Below are 18,602 nucleotides of genomic sequence, written 5' to 3' on the forward strand. Positions count from 1 at the left end.
GGACCTCACTAATTTTCAAAGCCTGGGTACGGCCATGAATATAAGTGCAGCAATGTGTTTGTGCATTTGCCAAAGACCCAATGAAGCACACTATTCCACCGTTTGTGTGTAATTACAGAGTGGGTAGGTGACCTCAAAGGCACAAGAGACTCACAATTCTGCCGAGTTTACCGTGAGAGAGCAGGAGTCTGTCTCGCCTGGCAACTGCATCCCATAAACTGCACCGCACTTTCTAAACTGCATAGCAACCACTTAGCACAGACAGAAACAAAAATTCACTGCAGTGATGAGGGGAGGAGAAGGTAAAGACACAGAAAGGAGAGAAGCAGAAGGCGTATTGAGGAGCGAGCAGGTGAAAAACAGACAGAGGAACGTTAGAAACAATGGACAAGACCTGAATATTTGGCTCTATGTGAACAATCTGCACTGATTATCTTGCTAAGCTGGTGTCAGGTCTCTGCAATTTGCTATTGTGTTATTTGTTATTGCCTTCTCGCCTTAATGGAAAGAGAATGTGTCTGAACTTTGAGAGACATCGGAAACAAAGGCATTGTTTTCTGAAAGTGAAGACAATATTGAATCCTTCAGCAACTTTTCCATTACCCTTTCCTTCAAAGTGGTGATTCACAAGTGCCCTTATATGAGGGTGTCAGCCTGCACCAGTTCAGCCCTTCTTTTTGTCCTGCATCCTGTCTTGATGGGTCAACGCTCCTAGACTGTACCAGGAGGGTAATTTACTGTAAATTATGTAATAGCTTCTCTGCAAACGTCACAAAGATATTTCTATGACGACCATGTACCGGCACCCGCAAGCCCTTTTTCATGTCTCTGTCGTTAAGAGGTTTTCTCATGCGAGCCTCAGGGGAAACGGACTGCGATATATGCCGTACTTATTAGGTAAGAGCAATAACAGAGGAGCATTTCAGTTGGGCCGATTCGGTTTCTACTGCACAGAAAATAAAAAGCGCAAGTATTGTTGGAGCTTTTTTTTGAAGAGGTTAGCATAAAAATGAGCTGATAGACTTGAAATTCCCAGGGCCAGGATGGGGTGAACTGAAGTGAACCTAACGCAGACATGGCGCGTTGAGATGCAGAAATGTCGGATTAATGCGGGTATAGCATTATAGTGATGTGAGTGAGGACCTTGAGAGCTGAGGGAGGGCATAATTAGGTAGGGCTGCAGAAATCAACTTGAAACAATGTCCCGAAACCATGCAAAGCCAGCACACTGTCCCCTAAAATCACTGATGAATGGCTGACGAGTTTGTAAGAGATCAAACAAGGTAAGATCAAAATAACCAAGTTATGAATTACACATAAATGCATTAACATACATAACTGCATTGTCATAAGTACAAAATAAATATATATAATAATGCATTTCATTTAAAACACCAAATTCACTGCATTCAACAATAAAATTCAACACAATTACTGTCAATACAAAAGCATTATATATATATATATATATATATATATATAAAACACAAAATATATCGAAAATATATCGAAAAAATATATGTAATAAAGTATTAAAAAATCGTATAATAAATATAATAAAACGTGTAGAAGGTGCTTTAAAAGGAAAAAAAATCTAAGATTCTTCTACTTCTAAGAGAGGGTTTTTAGCATGCTGACAGTATGACAGTAAAAATGGTAACTCTTACTGTCAACATGCTAAAACCCTCTCCGAGTACTTGCGTCACTAAATGCATCCCACTTTAAGCTCTGCCGACACAGCCAACAAATTCACCACCTCCAACAATACATTTCAAGACAATTACTGTCAGAATACAAATGCACAAATGTCTCTCGCTATGAGCAACGCATTAAGACGATTTGTCAAGTTAAAAACATCTTTCAACTTTTAAACATGGATCTCAAGACCTCTAAGTTCAGTTCTGTTGTACTCGGTGTTAAGAACCCCGTCTCATAACGTCTGGTCAACATAAACAAGCCCTTAACCTGCATGATTTTACAGGGCTAACTGTAACCAGACGATTTTAAAATGATCTATTTTTGCACATTCCTAATATGGACACTGTGGAAAAATAAGAGTGTAAAATAATTTCTCAAAAACCAACAGGCACTGTAGGTTCTTCCCTCTACCGTTCTATCCCAAATGCAATGAGGTTTGAGTGCCTAGTGAATATGAATAGATTTGTCTGAATTGGTGGCCCTTCCTGCAGTTATAGAGTACACTAAGTTAAACAGTCACACACTCAATCATAGACGGCTGCTGCTGTGCCATTATGGCAGAGAGGATGGACTTAAACTCCTTTGCTTGAGCCGATCACAGCACACGCACACACACACTGCAGCCAAGCTCTCCAGATGATGAGCCTCGCTCCTGTGGATTACGTAAGAAGTGGCATAGGCATCCTCAGGCAATGTCTGTGTGTGTGTGTGTGTGTGTGTTAGGCTCTACATGCCTGACACTCAAAGCAAAACAAGTCACAAGCACTAACACACATAAATAACCTCCACAGCCATGTAACAGCCAGTATATTTCATATCTCATGTGGAATCGTACTATGGGACACATCTTTAATAAGTCTCACCAGTTTCAGCATTCTCAGCAACAGTGTAGTATCACTACTACTGATCATTAGGGATGAGATGAGATACCTTTCAAGCTGATGTGTAGTTGATAATGTGTGTGTTACTCTTCAATGTCCATTTTCCAATGGTCAATGGATGTTTCCAGCTGTGTCCGTAAGCAAAAAAAAACCTGCCTTCTCAGGCAATATACTATGAAAGTCATTTTATTCCAAGGCATTCATTACAAGCCCTGAACATGGTCTCTTTAATAATCTGCAACCTATAATGGAGACGAAGCTTGATCATTGTGTCATATGTCTTCTTTAGAAATAAATACCCTTCATTAAATTTGAAGAGATGATCATTGTGAATAAAATGATCAGACTAACAGTGGATTATATTCTAAATTACAGTGATTATGACTGTCAGCAATCAGTGTTGGAGACATATTGGTGCATAGCAGCCAACAATCTAATAGTCTACTGCAGCAGAGGAAGTGCAAATACTCAGGAGACTATTTAAAATGTATCTGCTTTACCACGAGGTCATCACACCACTTTGTACATGTCTGTGTGTGTGTGTGTGTGTCTGAGAGGTTGATCAATAGATCTGCGTGAGAGCCGTACAGTCTTGGGGCCCGCAAGGCTAGTTGAGTTATGAGTCTGCCATTCTCTCCCCTCTGTGCCTGAAAATACAATTCTCAAAGGACAGGGACCACCCAAAACTGTCTGCTACACCATAACCACCATTTCACCACCCACATTTTAATTATTCAGATGGTATACCACCAATACTAAAAGCCTATTAAAGGTTGTTTAAAGCAGAAGTGTGTAAAATAATCTGTGGCACTCTCAAAACATTGCCCGATACAGCAAAATTGTCTCAACCAATGGTGTGGGTCTGGGAGTGGGACTATATGTTTGTCCGACCTGTGGCAGACAGTGGGAGCATTTCGTTTGGTGATGCAGAAGTTACACACCTTTAATGCAAATACTTGAAAACTACATTCTCTCTCTGTCTCCTATCTTTCTCAACATCTGACTGTCGTGTCACTTTAACCTACACATACCAATGTGATTTGGTATTAGCATTCATATAGGTATTCATAACTTACTTGTGCATCTAGCGCATTCATATGTTTGGACAGAGACTAAACTGTGCAATATCAATGCAATGATAGCATCTAAAACTTTAGATACAATTTTTGCATATCGAATTAAATGGAATTAATTAGGTGGGTTTTACTGTATACCAACGTTCAAACGTTTGGGGTTTGTTAGAATTTTTTTAATATTGTTTAAGGATGAGTAAAAACAGTAATACTGTAAAATATTATTACAATTTAAAATAAATCTATTCTATTTTAATATATTTTTTAAAAGTAATTTATTTCTGTGATGGCTGAGCACTTACTCCAGTCTTCAGTGTCACATGATTCTTCAGAAATCATTCTAATATGCTGATTTGGTGCTCAAGTAACATTTCTTATTATCAATGTTGAAAACAGCTGAGCTGTTTAATATTTTTTGTAGAAACAGTTAAAAAGAACAGCATTGATTAGAGATATTAGAAACGTTAACTGTTACTTTTGATAAATTTAATGCATCCTTGCTGATTAATTTGTTTAAAAAAAAAAAAACTGACCCTAAACTTTTGAACGTTTGAAAGGCTTCATGTTTCAAAAGCTGTCAGTGGTGTTTCATTGTCACACATTTACATTTACAATTAATCATTTAGCAGACGCTTTAATCCAAAGCAACCTACAAATGAGGAGAACAATAGAAGCAATCAGACCAACAAGAGAGCAACAGTATACAAGTGATGCGACAAATCACAGAGCAAGTTTTTTTTTAATAAATTAGAAAAAACTAAGAGAAGAGAGGAGAAGAGAAGAGAATAGAAGACAAGAGAATAGAAGAGAAGAGAAGAGAAGAAGTAAGTGCTAGTATTAATTGGTCAGGTGCTGAAGAAAAAGAAGTGTCTTTAGACGTTTTTTGAAAATGGCTAAAGACTCAGCTACTCGACACACACAGACATTTCTGAAAGAATATCAACCAATATAAATGAGATAACATTGCAAAAGCAACAAAATACTATGAGATTTGTACCATGTATATCTGACCAGAAATACCAGTGTAGGTTAAGTCAGTCACAGTTTTGCTAGTCCAGCCAAGATTTGTCAACTAACTCTATCGCTGTAGCTTAGTAACAGAGATCAAAATCATTCACAAAATCAAAGGTAAGACTTCATTCATACCAACCCATTCAGATGAATCATGAGATTCCTTTTGCATTGCCGACAGCTCGGGTTGAGACGTGAAGAAAAAAAGAAAGGACGGTTGCGCTAATCACAATTTGGAGTCTCTTAGGGAGATTTTCATTTGCCCTCATCTCACAGCAGCCGACATTTATCTGATCACAGTCGCTCAAAGAGGCTAAGTATCACCGAACTCCTCTGAGAGCAAAGACGATCAGTTTCTAAAGAGGCTGTTCTCTGAAGAGCCGCCGCATGTATCAACTTCCACCAATATCATTCGGTGTCAAGCGAGCTGTTCTTCTGACTTGACTGACAGCAAATTATCCCATAGTGACGGCAGAAGAAATATTTTCAATTAGAGCCGCACTCACTGTGAAAAGTAATGTCATGCCTCTGTGTGTACGAATGAATCGGGGAATGTGGAAATTCATTTCAAAACCAAAGGCCATCTATTTGAATACACAGTGTGAATGGAGATTTTGATTGGACAGGAAGTTCTTTGCCGTCTCTGAGGAATAATTAATATCTGAATTTATGTACTAGGAATCATTCATTAGGGGTGATGAGAGAGTCACTGAACTAATGTGATGTGCCTTACTGATCCCAAATCCCAATTCAGTAACCATAAACGTCCTTTTACAAAAGACTTATGACGAGTCTGACTGACAAGCCATGACAGCGGATCAACTCAGTTAAGCACAACAACTGGCATCACTTTAAAGCAGATGAAGCTTATGTTGTGGTGTAGCATAATGTAGTCACATTTCAGAAAGGCAAAACTAACAGTGGGTCATTCGTGTCCTAATGAATTTGTTATGAACTTGACAATGACAACCTTTAAACACAGCTTACACCTGATAACACTACTGATAAAGAAACTAAATACTTACTGACAGGTTCACACTGCATCTGAAACAGAGCACACACGCTATTTAATTTCCATTGTGAAAAGGATACAATCGTAAAGCTCCGCTCTGAGTCCCGATGGCAAGGATTTTCTGGACGGGGTCGAATGCCATAGAGGAGGGCTGAAAGGGGAAGCCATGGCGCACAGTCTGAGAATCAAATCAGAAGAGAAAAATGTTTTAAAAAGCACGTAATGTAAAGCTTCGGGACATAAACACTACAGTAATTTACTTCAGAAAGTCAGCAATCAAACTATTTTTAAAAAATTTGATAATGTATTTTATGAGACATTTTATTTATATTTTACAATTTATTTATTTTTAATTGTTTGTTTTAATTTTATTTACCCATTTTTGCTTATGATGAATGCTTCATCATTTTGAATGTAACAGATATTTTACACAGTGTTGTTATTGTTAACTTCAACTAATAAAAGGGGGGGGGGTTAAGTGAACTAACTAATAAAAATATAACAAAAGCACATAAAAATACAACAGCTTGAATATGAAAACTGAAAATCTAAAAAACAAAAGCTAATCCAAAATACTACTAAATACTAAAATAGAATATATATTAAAAAAAAAAAAGATTTTACATAGTATTATTTTACATAGTATTTACATTATTTACGCTCTTATATAATGATTTGAAGGATAGTGGCAAAGCATTGTGTATGTGTGCAGTCAAACATCCCTTCAGGGACAATTCAATATCAATTTCAACTGAATATATCCAACTATTTAAATACCCAGCCCTTTGAACTGCTGGAACGATCCTGATGTGCTATAGATAGACAAAAACAACAGGCAGTGAGAATAGAGACCTTGCTGAATTGTATCCAGAGAACAACAATGGTTGGCTACAGGTTTACAGCACTGGCCTCTGCTTAACAGCTGTCATCGTCTCACCCGGTCTGTGTATTAAAACCTAGAGGGTGCCTATATTGAGAGCACTTCTGAGCATCAAAACGCACCTATAATGCGGTCTAGCTAGGCAGCTTACTGTGTTTTGAGACACAGCCTCTCTGTCTCTGTATGTTTGTTTAGTGGCTAAAGCCGGTTACGTAAGCGGCGCTCACGGGGACGGGTACCTGTCGGCGAGCTGCGCAGCAGCAACAAGCTTCACTTCATCCTTCCCCATCTCTCTCTCTTCTTTTTCCATCTTTCTACTAATTATGTATATCTCTACTAATTAAATATTAACCTAATCCAGCGTTCTATGTATCTATTTAATTTCAACCTGACAAAAATACCAAAGCCTGTGTAAATGCACTCATGTAACCTCGTTGCAAATTATTAAATTAATGGTTATTAATTAGAGAGTAGTATTTTAAGAAACTGTATTAATATCGTGCTTGTCACCATTTTTCTAAAAACTGAATGAATATTTACGTCAAAATTCCCCACAGAAATCATTCTATTCAGAAATCATTTAGCGCTTGATATAACATACTTAATGATAATGCCATGTAATCTCTTGAAAATAATTCATGTGGAATAGATTTGAAAACATTCTCCATAGAATAATTATTAGACGGCGTCGTCAGGATTCTGTATTTTTTTTTCTGCCTTCAAAGACTGACAGCAGCACGAGCAAATAGCATTCCAGTGCGGGCTGTGAAGAAGCCGTTTATTGGTTGGATCTACTGTACGAATACGCCCCCTTCTATGAACAAGTTCTTGTTTGGACTGAACGAAATCAATGCATTCGTTTGCCATTCGTGATTGTATGCTGAAAACGAGGCAAGGATGTTATTGTAAATTTATTAGTATTAACTGATAAATAATGCCCAGCATTCGACAAAATGGAGGCTAAAATTAAAATTATGCGGTCATTTGGGATTTTTGTAGCGTCTCAGCATATCTCTAGACACAAACTTAAATATAGCCTAATAAGATTTGTGAAGGACTCTGTGTTCAAATGAATCAGTTGAGTAAATGATTCAATGGCTCACTCATAACACAAAGGCACTTGTCGCCACCTACTGTAGCCTATAACAAAGTAACCTATAGTAATGTTGACTGAACGAATCGATTTAATAAACTGATTCAAATTTTTAATATGAATTAAAATGCCTATCCCAGCTGCAAAGCTGTCATTCTCCTACAGTTTCCGCACACACGTGTGTGGGCTCAAAATCTAATATCGCATTCATTTGGATGTGGCTTTGCGCGGAGCGCGATAGATGAGAAGAAGCCTCGACAGATAACCAGTTTCTCACTGAGAACTATTAACTTCATCCATTGTGCTTCCAGATCTAATCCAGAGAGTGCAGCTAAACCCACCAACACTTCAAACTAGGCTTGTACATAACACATTGGTCGCACTGGCTGTCTCAAAACCTCGTGATCTGCCTACCTAGACAACATTTTGGGCACCTATGATGGCCCAAAATTATCTTTAGATACACATACTGTACAGTGTGTGTGCGTGTGTGTTCAAAGAGAGTCAAGAATGGTGCTGGGTTTAGAAGAAAATACCAGCAAATTACACGTTAATCCCACCACAGTGCATTATGCAAGAAACGGGTTGTTTATATCCCCCCTCCCTCTACTCAAGCATCGCAGCTTCATTCTATAACCACACAATATTCAGACGCTTCAATAATGTAGCATGTTTAATAGTGAACATTATGAGTTTTATGAGAATTATGGCCAGCAAACGTAACCGTGTGGGTATAAACGAATCTGTGTGTCACGCATGAATATTTTACGCATTTGTGCGCATTTTCCAAACACAGAGTCAGCTCTTTCCACGCACAGCTTGTGAAAAAAAAAAAACATTTAGTCTGGGTTTGAGGGGGCAGAGTATTATAGTACAGTGTGTAACAGGCTAACATATACGAGCGTTTTAATGTATAAAAACGCATTCCACCGGTGCGCAATCAAAAGATACTGGACACTGTTGTTTGCAATAAAACATACGAATGACATCATAACGCTTCCATACAGATTAAAGTTAGTTTGTTTCATTAGCTACAACATTATGTGATGCATCACATCTAGCTACCAACCAGAAAAGACACGTATCTATATTCTACTAGTATATATTCTAGTAAGCCTGTGGATAAAGTGTAAAACACAGCATGCACTAAGTGGCACTTGCGCGAGGTTTATTTAAGAAACACACACACACACACACACACACACACACATCAGGTGATGTTACACATTCACTTGAAAGCTTCCCTTACAGTGCTGCGCATTATAACCAATCACACAGGATTCTGTTGAGCTTATGAATGCAATGGCCAATCAGACGCATTCAGATGAGTCATCGCTGAAAAGCCCGTGTTTTGTTCAGTGCGCGGGCTTGCTGACTGAATGCTGCTCTCTGGCGAATTCTCTCATCATAAACAGTGCAGATGACAAACTGAAGTTAATATTCTTTGATAATGCAAATATTCTTTGCTCTCTTTATGTACAATGAAAGTGTTATAATTAGTAACTTACAATGTTTTTTTATTAAATTCACATTAAATACAAAGTCAGTCGTATTAAAAATATTATAAACTAACATGATCTATAAAGGTGCAAAATGCATTTACTTATATTTGAGAATCGTGATATTTTACGATATAGTTAACAAGTTTGGGAAAATTTCAAATAAAAAAGGAACAAAATTTCAACTGAGGGGGGCCTTTAATCGGTCCGTGCCCAGGGCACCGCTGCGTCATAATCCGTCCCTCGTGTGTGTGTGTGTGTGTGTGTGTGTGTGTTTTCCTTTGAAAAAGTTTCCCCAGAAATACTTCGCTATGTAAAATGCATTTTTCCTTACAAATTGTATTATCAGCATAACAATTCGCTGATGATGATTACACAGCGATTGTATGCTTTATTTCATAATCAGAAGGCTCATGTCATCATTATTTTGTTTTGATGACCTCTAACAAGTTATGAATAATTCATAAAGTGTTTCAATATGCAAATATACGTCTTCTGTGATTGAACACGGGGTTTAAACTGAGGGAAATGTAAAGTGTGTTTAATATTGAACTGTATTATAAGGAACAGTGTATTCAAATTAATCCACCCCTAATCCTACAGAGGAAAGACTGGATGTGACATGGCGTTAAAGGGACATCATTAAGATTATAATAACAAATAAACTCCCATCTACACACACACACACACACACAGCACAGGTCATTGGCGAAATGCATTACAAGAGCTATATTTGCATTTCAAATAGGCACAGTTATGCTTCCTAACACGAATGCAGAATGTGATCACATTGCCAAATTGTTTACAGTCTTTAGTTTACAGGTCTGTAAGCAGGGGTGTGAAGTAACGAATTACAAATACTCACGTTACAGTAATTAAGTAGTTTTTATCTCGCACTACATTTTTTGGAAGGTAATGGTACTTTTACTTGAGTATATTTTTTCAGTACTCTTTCCACCACTGTCTGTAAGTGGCTCTCACAAAAGAGATCTTCAAAAGGAGCCACGTTCTATTCACCCATGTCTATAAATGCCAGTTCAGTCTGTGTACTTCATCTGCTTCATGAACAGATGTTGATTCTGTACCATCGCCTTAAATAATGCATCGACATCATCTTAATGAACAGAGAAGGCATGTGAGTTTTTGATTTGGAGAGAAAGTAATATTTGCAGACACTTCAGCAAACAATCCCAAATGTATCCTGATGCAGAAAGTAAGGTTTAAATGTAGAGTCAAAACATTTTTGTCATTTACTCGCAGTTTAGACTTTCTTCTGTAGTACACAAAAGATCATTTGAAGAACATTAGGGTCCCAACAATACTGGACCCCACTGACTTTCATTGTATGGACAAAAAAAAAAACACAAAGACATTTTTCAAAATATTTTCTTTTATGTTCCACAGAAGAAAGGAAGTCATACAGGTTTGGAACCTGAATATCAATGATGTTTCTGTCTCATAGTGGCCCATGACTTGAAGAGTTACAGAGAATGAATTTCTCCTCTAATGCATTATATTTTCATTATAGTTTTGGGTGGTTCAGTTTTGTAGTTGCAAGTATATACAAACCCAATTCCAAAAAAGTTGGGACACTGTACAAATTGTGAGTAAAAAAGGAATGGAATAATTTACAAATCTCATAAACTTATATTTTATTCACAATAGAATATAGATAACATATCAAATGTTGATTGTGTGGATGAGTTTACTTTAGCTAAATCCAACCACATGCATTTGGAGACATTGAGGTGAAATCCTCATTTGGGAAAATAATGTACTTATAATTAGTATTACATGAAAACAACAGAAGACTACAGTATGGTACAGTATGTCCCCATTTAGTTTGCCAGGTAAATGTGTGTGTGGGTGTACAGACTTGACAACTAAAAGTCAATGTCAGTGCTATGAGGAGGAACATTAGTAGAGAGGATGTCTTATTTGCACTCACTGCAACACATCTGCTATCAGCGGGAATAATCAACAGATGCGACAAGACACCCATCAACAATTCTCAGCACACACACACACACACACACACACACACATACAGATGAACTCACTGCGATGACTAAACTGCAGGCTGCTCGCAATGACACTAAAACACCCATCTTTGAGCTCTGGGGGGCGGACCTGTAATGTAAATAGCACAATAAGATACAGAAGCTAAATGGAGATCCCTTTCCTCCAGCTAAATAATGAAAAAGCTGAGGTGATTATTTTTGGTCCCTCTAAAACCAAAAACTCTATAGCTAGTAACTTAGACAGTCTCACTCCATATGTTAAAGTCACATGCAAAAAATGTAGGTGTTATTTTTGACTCTGAGCTTTGCCTTGAAAAGCAAATTAGCTCAGTTGTTAAAAACAGCTATTATCAATTGAGAATCATTTCTAGACATAAATCAACACTTTACTTTCAAGACTTGGAAAAAGTTATTCATGCATTTATCACATCACGATTGGACTACTGTAATTCCTTATACCTAGGTCTTCCTCAATCTTCGTTTGCAGATGGTCCAGAATGCAGCGGCCAGATTGTTAACTGGTGCAAAAAACATCTTTGAGCTCTGGGGGGCGGACCTGTAATGTAAATAGCACAATAAGATACAGAAGATAAATGGAGATCCCTTTCCTCCAGCTAAATAATGAAAAAGCTGAGGTGATTATTTTTGGTCCCTCTAAAACCAAAAACTCTATAGCTAGTAACTTAGACAGTCTCACTCCATATGTTAAAGTCACATGCAAAAAATGTAGGTGTTATTTTTGACTCTGAGCTTTGCCTTGAAAAGCAAATTTAGCTCAGTTGTTAAAAACAGCTATTATCAATTGAGAATCATTTCTAGACATAAATCAACACTTTACTTTCAAGACTTGGAAAAAGTTATTCATGCATTTATCACATCACGATTGGACTACTGTAATTCCTTATACCATGGTCTTCCCCAATCTTCACTGGCTCATTTGCAGATGGTCCAGAATGCAGCAGCCAGATTGTTAACTGGTGCAAAAAACGTGATCATATTTACTCCAATTTTAGCGTCGCTCCACTGGCTTCCTGCCTCCTTTAGAATTCAATTCAAAATTTTGCTGATTGTTTTTAAAGCACTTAATGGACAAGCCCCATCATACATTTCTGATCTTATCTCATTTAATTCTGCTCCCAAGTCCCTCAGATCTGCTAATAAAGCTCTTTTATATGTCCCACGGTCACGACTTAAGTTTAAAGGTGACAGAGCCTTTGCAGTAGCTGCTCCACGGTTATGGAATCAGTTGCCACCTGACATTAAGAGTGCTCCGTCTATTTCGGTTTTTAAGTCTAGACTTAAAACGCATCTTTATTCTATGCCTTTACTGATTTTTAATTTATGGATTAGTATTGTTATCTTGGATTTTAATTTGTATTTTATTTTATACTTTACTGTATTTTATGGTTGTTTGTATAGCACTTTGGTCAGTGTAAGCTGAATTTAAATGTGCTCTATAAATAAAATTTACTTACTTACTAGAAGGACAGAGAAATTATGCTAAAAATAAAGGAGACATATATAATAAACATATTATCATGAGCTTAATTAAATAATTATTGAAAGAAGTATTATTCGTAGACACTGGACTATCAATTCTGTGACTGACTGAAGGGTCAACCTGAACTGATAAGGTCAAATATGGAGTCTAAAATGTACATTTTTGAGGTGTTCAGAGTTCTTAATTTGAAATGAGTTAATTGTGAACTCCCAGGCCTGTATTACAAAAACTTTATAGAATCTGTTTATCATGATGATTTAATTTAGGATCTCATTTTAGACAAAAGCTATTACAGAAGTTTCTGTAATATGGCTCTGAAAGCAGTATCCGAGTCTACACTATCTCAAGCACAAAAATGAAGAAAAGAGGAAAAGTGAGTTCCAAAGGTTGAATGGCATGACTTGTGTGTTGTCAGGGTTTAAAATAATACCATTACAGTTTCCGCTTACAGCATATAAGGGCAGCCAGCGTGACCTCTGTTCTTTCAGCTCTCATCATTCTTGGCCAAGTCAGAAAACTATTTCAAAGCTTCCTGTCAGTAGCATCTCTCAGAACAAGTATAAGGTGGCAAATGGCAGTATGTAAGGGCATTTTCTAACATCTTTACATATCATTGCCAGCAACCAGTCTGATCAAACACCTCACTTTAAACAACAGCAATCAATCACTCAGTCTGATGGGAGAGACAACCTCTCTACCCTCTTCCCATTTTTCTATGGTTTCTGTGGTTGAGACACACTTAAGGTTAATATTATATGACTATTCCTCTCAGCTGGTATGCTTCAACTAGGGGTGAGAGGACAAGCAAGACAGCTGACATTAAGTTTAGTTAGGGTTTAGCTAAGGTGAGCATCACAGTGAACTGTAGGAGTCATTAAACAATCTTGGCCATGTCTTCCATTCTGTTCCACTTCGGAAACAGAACATGGTTTCATAACCAAGGGTTAAAAACGCTAGCACCCTTTCAAAATGATGAGAGCTTTGGGCCATTATTAATACAGCTACGAAATCTTCTCAATTAAGTGCTGTCATTCAGATTGTGGTATCAGAGGCTGTACAGAAAGTCCCTCCATCATAACACATTATGTGCCCAGATGATGCACCATACCAGATGAGGATTCTGTCTTATAGCTGTCAGCACACAATCATTTTCTCATTACATAAACAGCAGGGATTTATCTCATAAATCAATATTGGTATAGGTTTACCTGAATATTTAGGTGTCAAGTTACTGCTTTGGGAGTTTATGCACCACACACATAAATATTCCTGGTGTAAATTATCAGGCCTTAGTAGCAGCTCTTCTTTAGCATAAAGTTATCATTTGATTTCATTATTAACTGAGAAAAGATTTATCTTTCGACAATGTCTTTTTGTGTCTCTTAGGATTAAAATTTAAAGCAGTACTTATCTTACCTTCACTCCAACGTGACACAAACCAATATAATGTCACTCACTGCCCTTGTTCTGTTCCTGTGAAAGAGGTGAATGTGTGAGAAGACAAAGAAATGGGGGAAAAACAAAGACACTACAATTAATATTTGAACCCTTTGTCTAATCTCCACAGTGCCATCAGCCAGAAGAGGCCACGTCTGGCTAATATAAGGCATCAATGATTTTATTTTGTTTTATTAATTATTCTAGTCCCTGAGTGCCACACACCACAATTAAAAAAATATATACATTTGCACTCTGGGACTAGAATTAAATCTTCCTCATAAGCACTTCCTCAAACCTTATACTGAGCTGACTGGACTGCAGTGCAAGAAAAGAAGTCGTGTTTTGTGAGTACATGTGTAAATTCTGACTGTGGCTTAGTGGATTAGCTCCCTCATATGATTTCTGGGGATGTGAGGGTTGGTATAGCTGGAGGACAACAGATTGCAGACTGAGGAGAAAAGGGAACACACCTACACATACACACACACACACACATCTCCCAGACCCTACATCACTTCAGATGTCTTGCTTCACAGACAGAGAGAAAAACACCCCAACTCAGGTTTGTGTGTCTGTGTTTGTTTTAGGGATGAGAAAATAACAGAACAGTGAGAGAGAAAAGGGACTCAGAGAGAGAGATTTAACCTCAATTATCCTTATGAGCAGAGACATTTCATGAGAGGCTGTGAGTAATGCTCTAACCGTCCACTGGATTGGAAGAATATCTCCTGGAGCAGGCTTCCCAAAACCCCTAGAAAAACAAAAAACAAAGGAATGCAATCTTACAAACAACTGAGGTCACTTTGCTGCACGCAGGTGGCAGGAAATGTTCTGATTCAATCCAGCTATCCATTTAAAGATACAGAGGTTTCACACATTAGTCTGAAGTGGAAACTGAGACATCAATGGCATCAATCAATATGTTGTCAAAGAAAACCCCTCCTTGACCAAATTAAAATAGGAGTTTTGCCATTTATATACACTTCATGTTTCTGGAAAATGATCTAAAAATGTTGATGACTCATCCTCAGTGTTGGGGGTAACGCATTACAAGTAATGCGAGTTACGTAATCAGATTACTTATTTCAAGTAACTAGTAAAGTAATGCATTACTTTTTAATTTACAAGAAAATATGTGAGTTACTTTTTCAAATAAGTAACGCCAGTTACTTTTTTTTTTTTTTTACCATTTATTGATTGAAAACTCTCCTGTCCCCATGCATTAATTCATCTCACTCGCTCAAAAAAATCAGATTTAGTTTTCCTCAAAATTAATAAAAACAGTTAAAAGCAACTCAGAATATAAAACTACAGAATTGTTTTTTTACAGTGCAGCCCAGATTTAAAAAGTAACTCAAAAGTAACGCAATGCATTACTTTCGATAAAAAGTAACTAAGTAACGTAATTAGTTACTTTTTAAGGAAGTAACGCAATATTTTAATGCATTACTTTTAAAAGTAACTTTCCCCAACACTGCTCATCCTGCATATGCAATTTTGTCCAATCGAATGCTATTTACATTGAGCCTTCACTTTATACCACCTCAAACTGACTAGCAAGTAATAAAATGTTCATGGCTGTGACATAACTAAAGTCTGTTAGCTTTGTTTTTTTTGTTGTTTTTTTTAAAAGGAGGATTCCATTGATATGCAATGCTCAAATATCAATAGAAAATGTCAACACAGGAAAAAGAAATGTGCTCATCAAGTGATTAACACACATCTTAAACCACAGACACATATACTGTAGTAAAACATGTCAAAATGGATGTCATCTACAGACAGTACCTAAAAGCTCCTGACCACCAACAGATGGCCTTGATACTGCAAAGATGGATGTTTAACATATTGGATTGATTTATATGTTTCTGTTGTAACACATATCTTGAAATATCTCAAATGATGGCTATTTAATTTAATTTCATATGTAAAGTACGTAATAAATTGGCATTTAGAAATAAGCGTGAATGTAGGAACAATAATATTCCGGAACTACTCTTGCCGTGTCTTCTGAGAAACAATATCCACCACTATGAGACAGGCTGTCCTTCAGAGCTGCTCAACTCAATCCTGACAGTAACCATTTAAATAAAAAATCACAGAGGAAGACAACCTGACAGTGAAAGGTGACTCTGCATGCTAATCTTAAAAAACTGGATTTACTTGTTACAAAGGAAATCTTATCGCAATATATTTTTAAAAAGGACAGACAATGCAATATTCTTAATAAAATGAAGAGCAATAGAGACAAAAGAGTGACTGACTATTTTACTGCTATGAAGTTTTGGGCGTTCAGATCACTTCCTTTTGCCCCCACTCTTACGTCCACTTGACTGGACCACAGTAGGGTTTTTCTCATGCTCAACCTGTTCGACTGCTTCCATAGGTGGATCTTCTATTTTCTTATGTGACTGCTCCTTTAGGATGTGGGAAGCCTGCAGCATCTTTTGCCGATATGCATCCATTGTGTCCTATAAGAGGAAAACAAGTCCTTTTTTTCTTTCAGCACCATAAATAAACAATATTTAATAAAATGACTGCACTACTATGGTACAAATACTAACAATAAAAAACTATTTTGTGTGGTGTAAACTGCAATTATAGTATCAACACGTCACAAACCTGAAAGCCAATGTAAGTCTCCAACTGTCATTTCATCATTTCCTTACGTGCAATCTTTTCCTGTTTACGCTGTTCCAGAATATTGTCCCAGATCAGACGGAAACTTTGGAACTTCTCAGAGCGTTCCCCTCCTCTAACACTTCATCCTTCAGACGAGGCTGCGGCAAAGACTTCCTTCAAACAAAAAGAGAGTTAAACAATGAGAGAAAGAGAAGAATATATATACACTACCGTTCAAAACTTTGGGGTCTGTATTTAAAAAATATATTTTTTTTTTTCAGCAATGAGGCATTAAATTAATAAAAAATACTTTTAAATACTTTGTATGTTGTATTTTGTTTGTTGTACATGGTTAAAAAATTTTATTTCAAATAAATGCTCTTTTGATTCTATTCATCAAAGAGTCCTGGAAAAAAAGTATCACAGTTTCCACAAAATAATAAGCAGCACAACCGTTTTCAACATGGATAATAATAAGAATTGTTTTCTAAGCACCAAATCAGCATTAGAATGACATCAGAAGAATCATGTGACACTGGAGTAACAGCTGGAGTAATTCAACTGTGCCATCACAGGAAATAATTACATGTGTGTATGTGTTGTACCTGATAAATGGTGTATAATCAGTATAATTTTTGTCAGTGTTCTGCATGAACTCTCCACTCTGTTGGGACTGAGGTTGAGTGTCTACAAAATACAAACATTAAAAATATCAGGCCGTGTACTAAACAAGCCCATATAAAACTGTATTAAACAATCTGACTGTGTGTATTTTTGTGTGTAACCTGTCTCAGCCGCGCCGGGCTCTTTATTCTCTGCACGTTCTTGCAGCTCTGTGAGATAGCGCAGCTGGGTCTGATAAGCCTTCAAACCAAACCAATCAGTTACACATGCAGGATTGTTTCAGCACACAGAGCAGATTTACTTTTACCTTTCCAGTTATGTGGTACCTTTGCTGCTCTGCCAGGCTCAGCTGCTTCCCAGGCCAGTTTAATGGCTTTGATCTCCTCTAGTTTCTCAGTGTCTTTCTTCACCTCTATACTTCCTGCCTCACTGTGGTCACTCACCACACGCAAGGTCCAGTGGGGCTTACTCACATCCAAACTCTGCACACACAAACAAACAAGCTGACATTTACACTACCATTCAAAAGTTTGGGGTCGGTAAGATTTTAAAAATGTTTTTAAAAGAAGTTTCTTAAACACCATTTATTTGACCAAAAATACAGTAAAAACAGTAATGTAGTAAAATATCATTACAATTTAAAATAAAAATTTTCTTGTTAAATATATTTTAAAATTTAATTTATTCCTCTTATGTCAAGCCTGAATTTTCAGCAGGCATTACTCCAGTCTTCAGTGTCACATGATCCTTCAGAAATCATTTTAATATGACATTTTGGTGCTCAAGAAACATTTCTTACTATTATCAATACTGAAAACAGTTGCTTAATAATTTTGTGGAAACAATGATAAATTTCTTTCAAGATTTTTTCATTCTTTCATAAATATAAGGTTCAAAAGAACAGCATTTATTTAAAACAGAAATCTTTTTTAACAGTATAACTGACTTTACTGTCACATTTAATCAATTTACTTGCTGTATCAAACAAATATAAATTTCTTTACAAAAAAAAAAGACCTCAAACTTTTGAACAGTAGTTTACTGTATGCTTACAACTCATCCTATTAAAATTTGCAAATATGAAGTCTCTTTCTGACAAAGAGAAACTGTATCAGAGCTTAACCTCAGAGACCTCAAATGTATAAATTAAAACATATCTTAATCCATCCAAAAAAAAAACTGTGGGAGAGAAATTTGCGCTTCTGTGAAGCACAATGAACAATATTCATGAGAGAAGCTCTTTCTGC

General features: G+C 36.8%; 1 protein-coding gene and 1 pseudogene across 1 annotated transcript in view; both read right to left on the minus strand.

Moving 5' to 3' along the window:
- The window catches only part of LOC107726399 (syntaxin-binding protein 5-like), a 90,612-nt gene extending 83,747 nt beyond the window's left edge, over nt 1-6,865 (minus strand). The window contains exons 1-2 of the mRNA XM_016535958.1: nt 6,830-6,865; nt 5,756-5,853 (exon numbers count right to left, since the gene is read on the minus strand). Coding sequence (XP_016391444.1) covers nt 5,756-5,853; nt 6,830-6,865 — 134 coding nt within the window. The remainder of the gene's footprint in view (nt 1-5,755; nt 5,854-6,829) is intronic.
- Nucleotides 6,866-16,406: 9,541 nt separating this feature from the next.
- LOC107726401 (androglobin-like) overlaps nt 16,407-18,602 on the minus strand; it is a 53,630-nt pseudogene continuing 51,434 nt past the window's right edge.

This window comes from Sinocyclocheilus rhinocerous, unplaced genomic scaffold (genome assembly GCF_001515625.1).
Source record: "Sinocyclocheilus rhinocerous isolate Xijiao unplaced genomic scaffold, SAMN03320098_v1.1 scaffold605, whole genome shotgun sequence".
Classification (NCBI taxonomy): Eukaryota; Metazoa; Chordata; class Actinopteri; order Cypriniformes; family Cyprinidae; genus Sinocyclocheilus; species Sinocyclocheilus rhinocerous.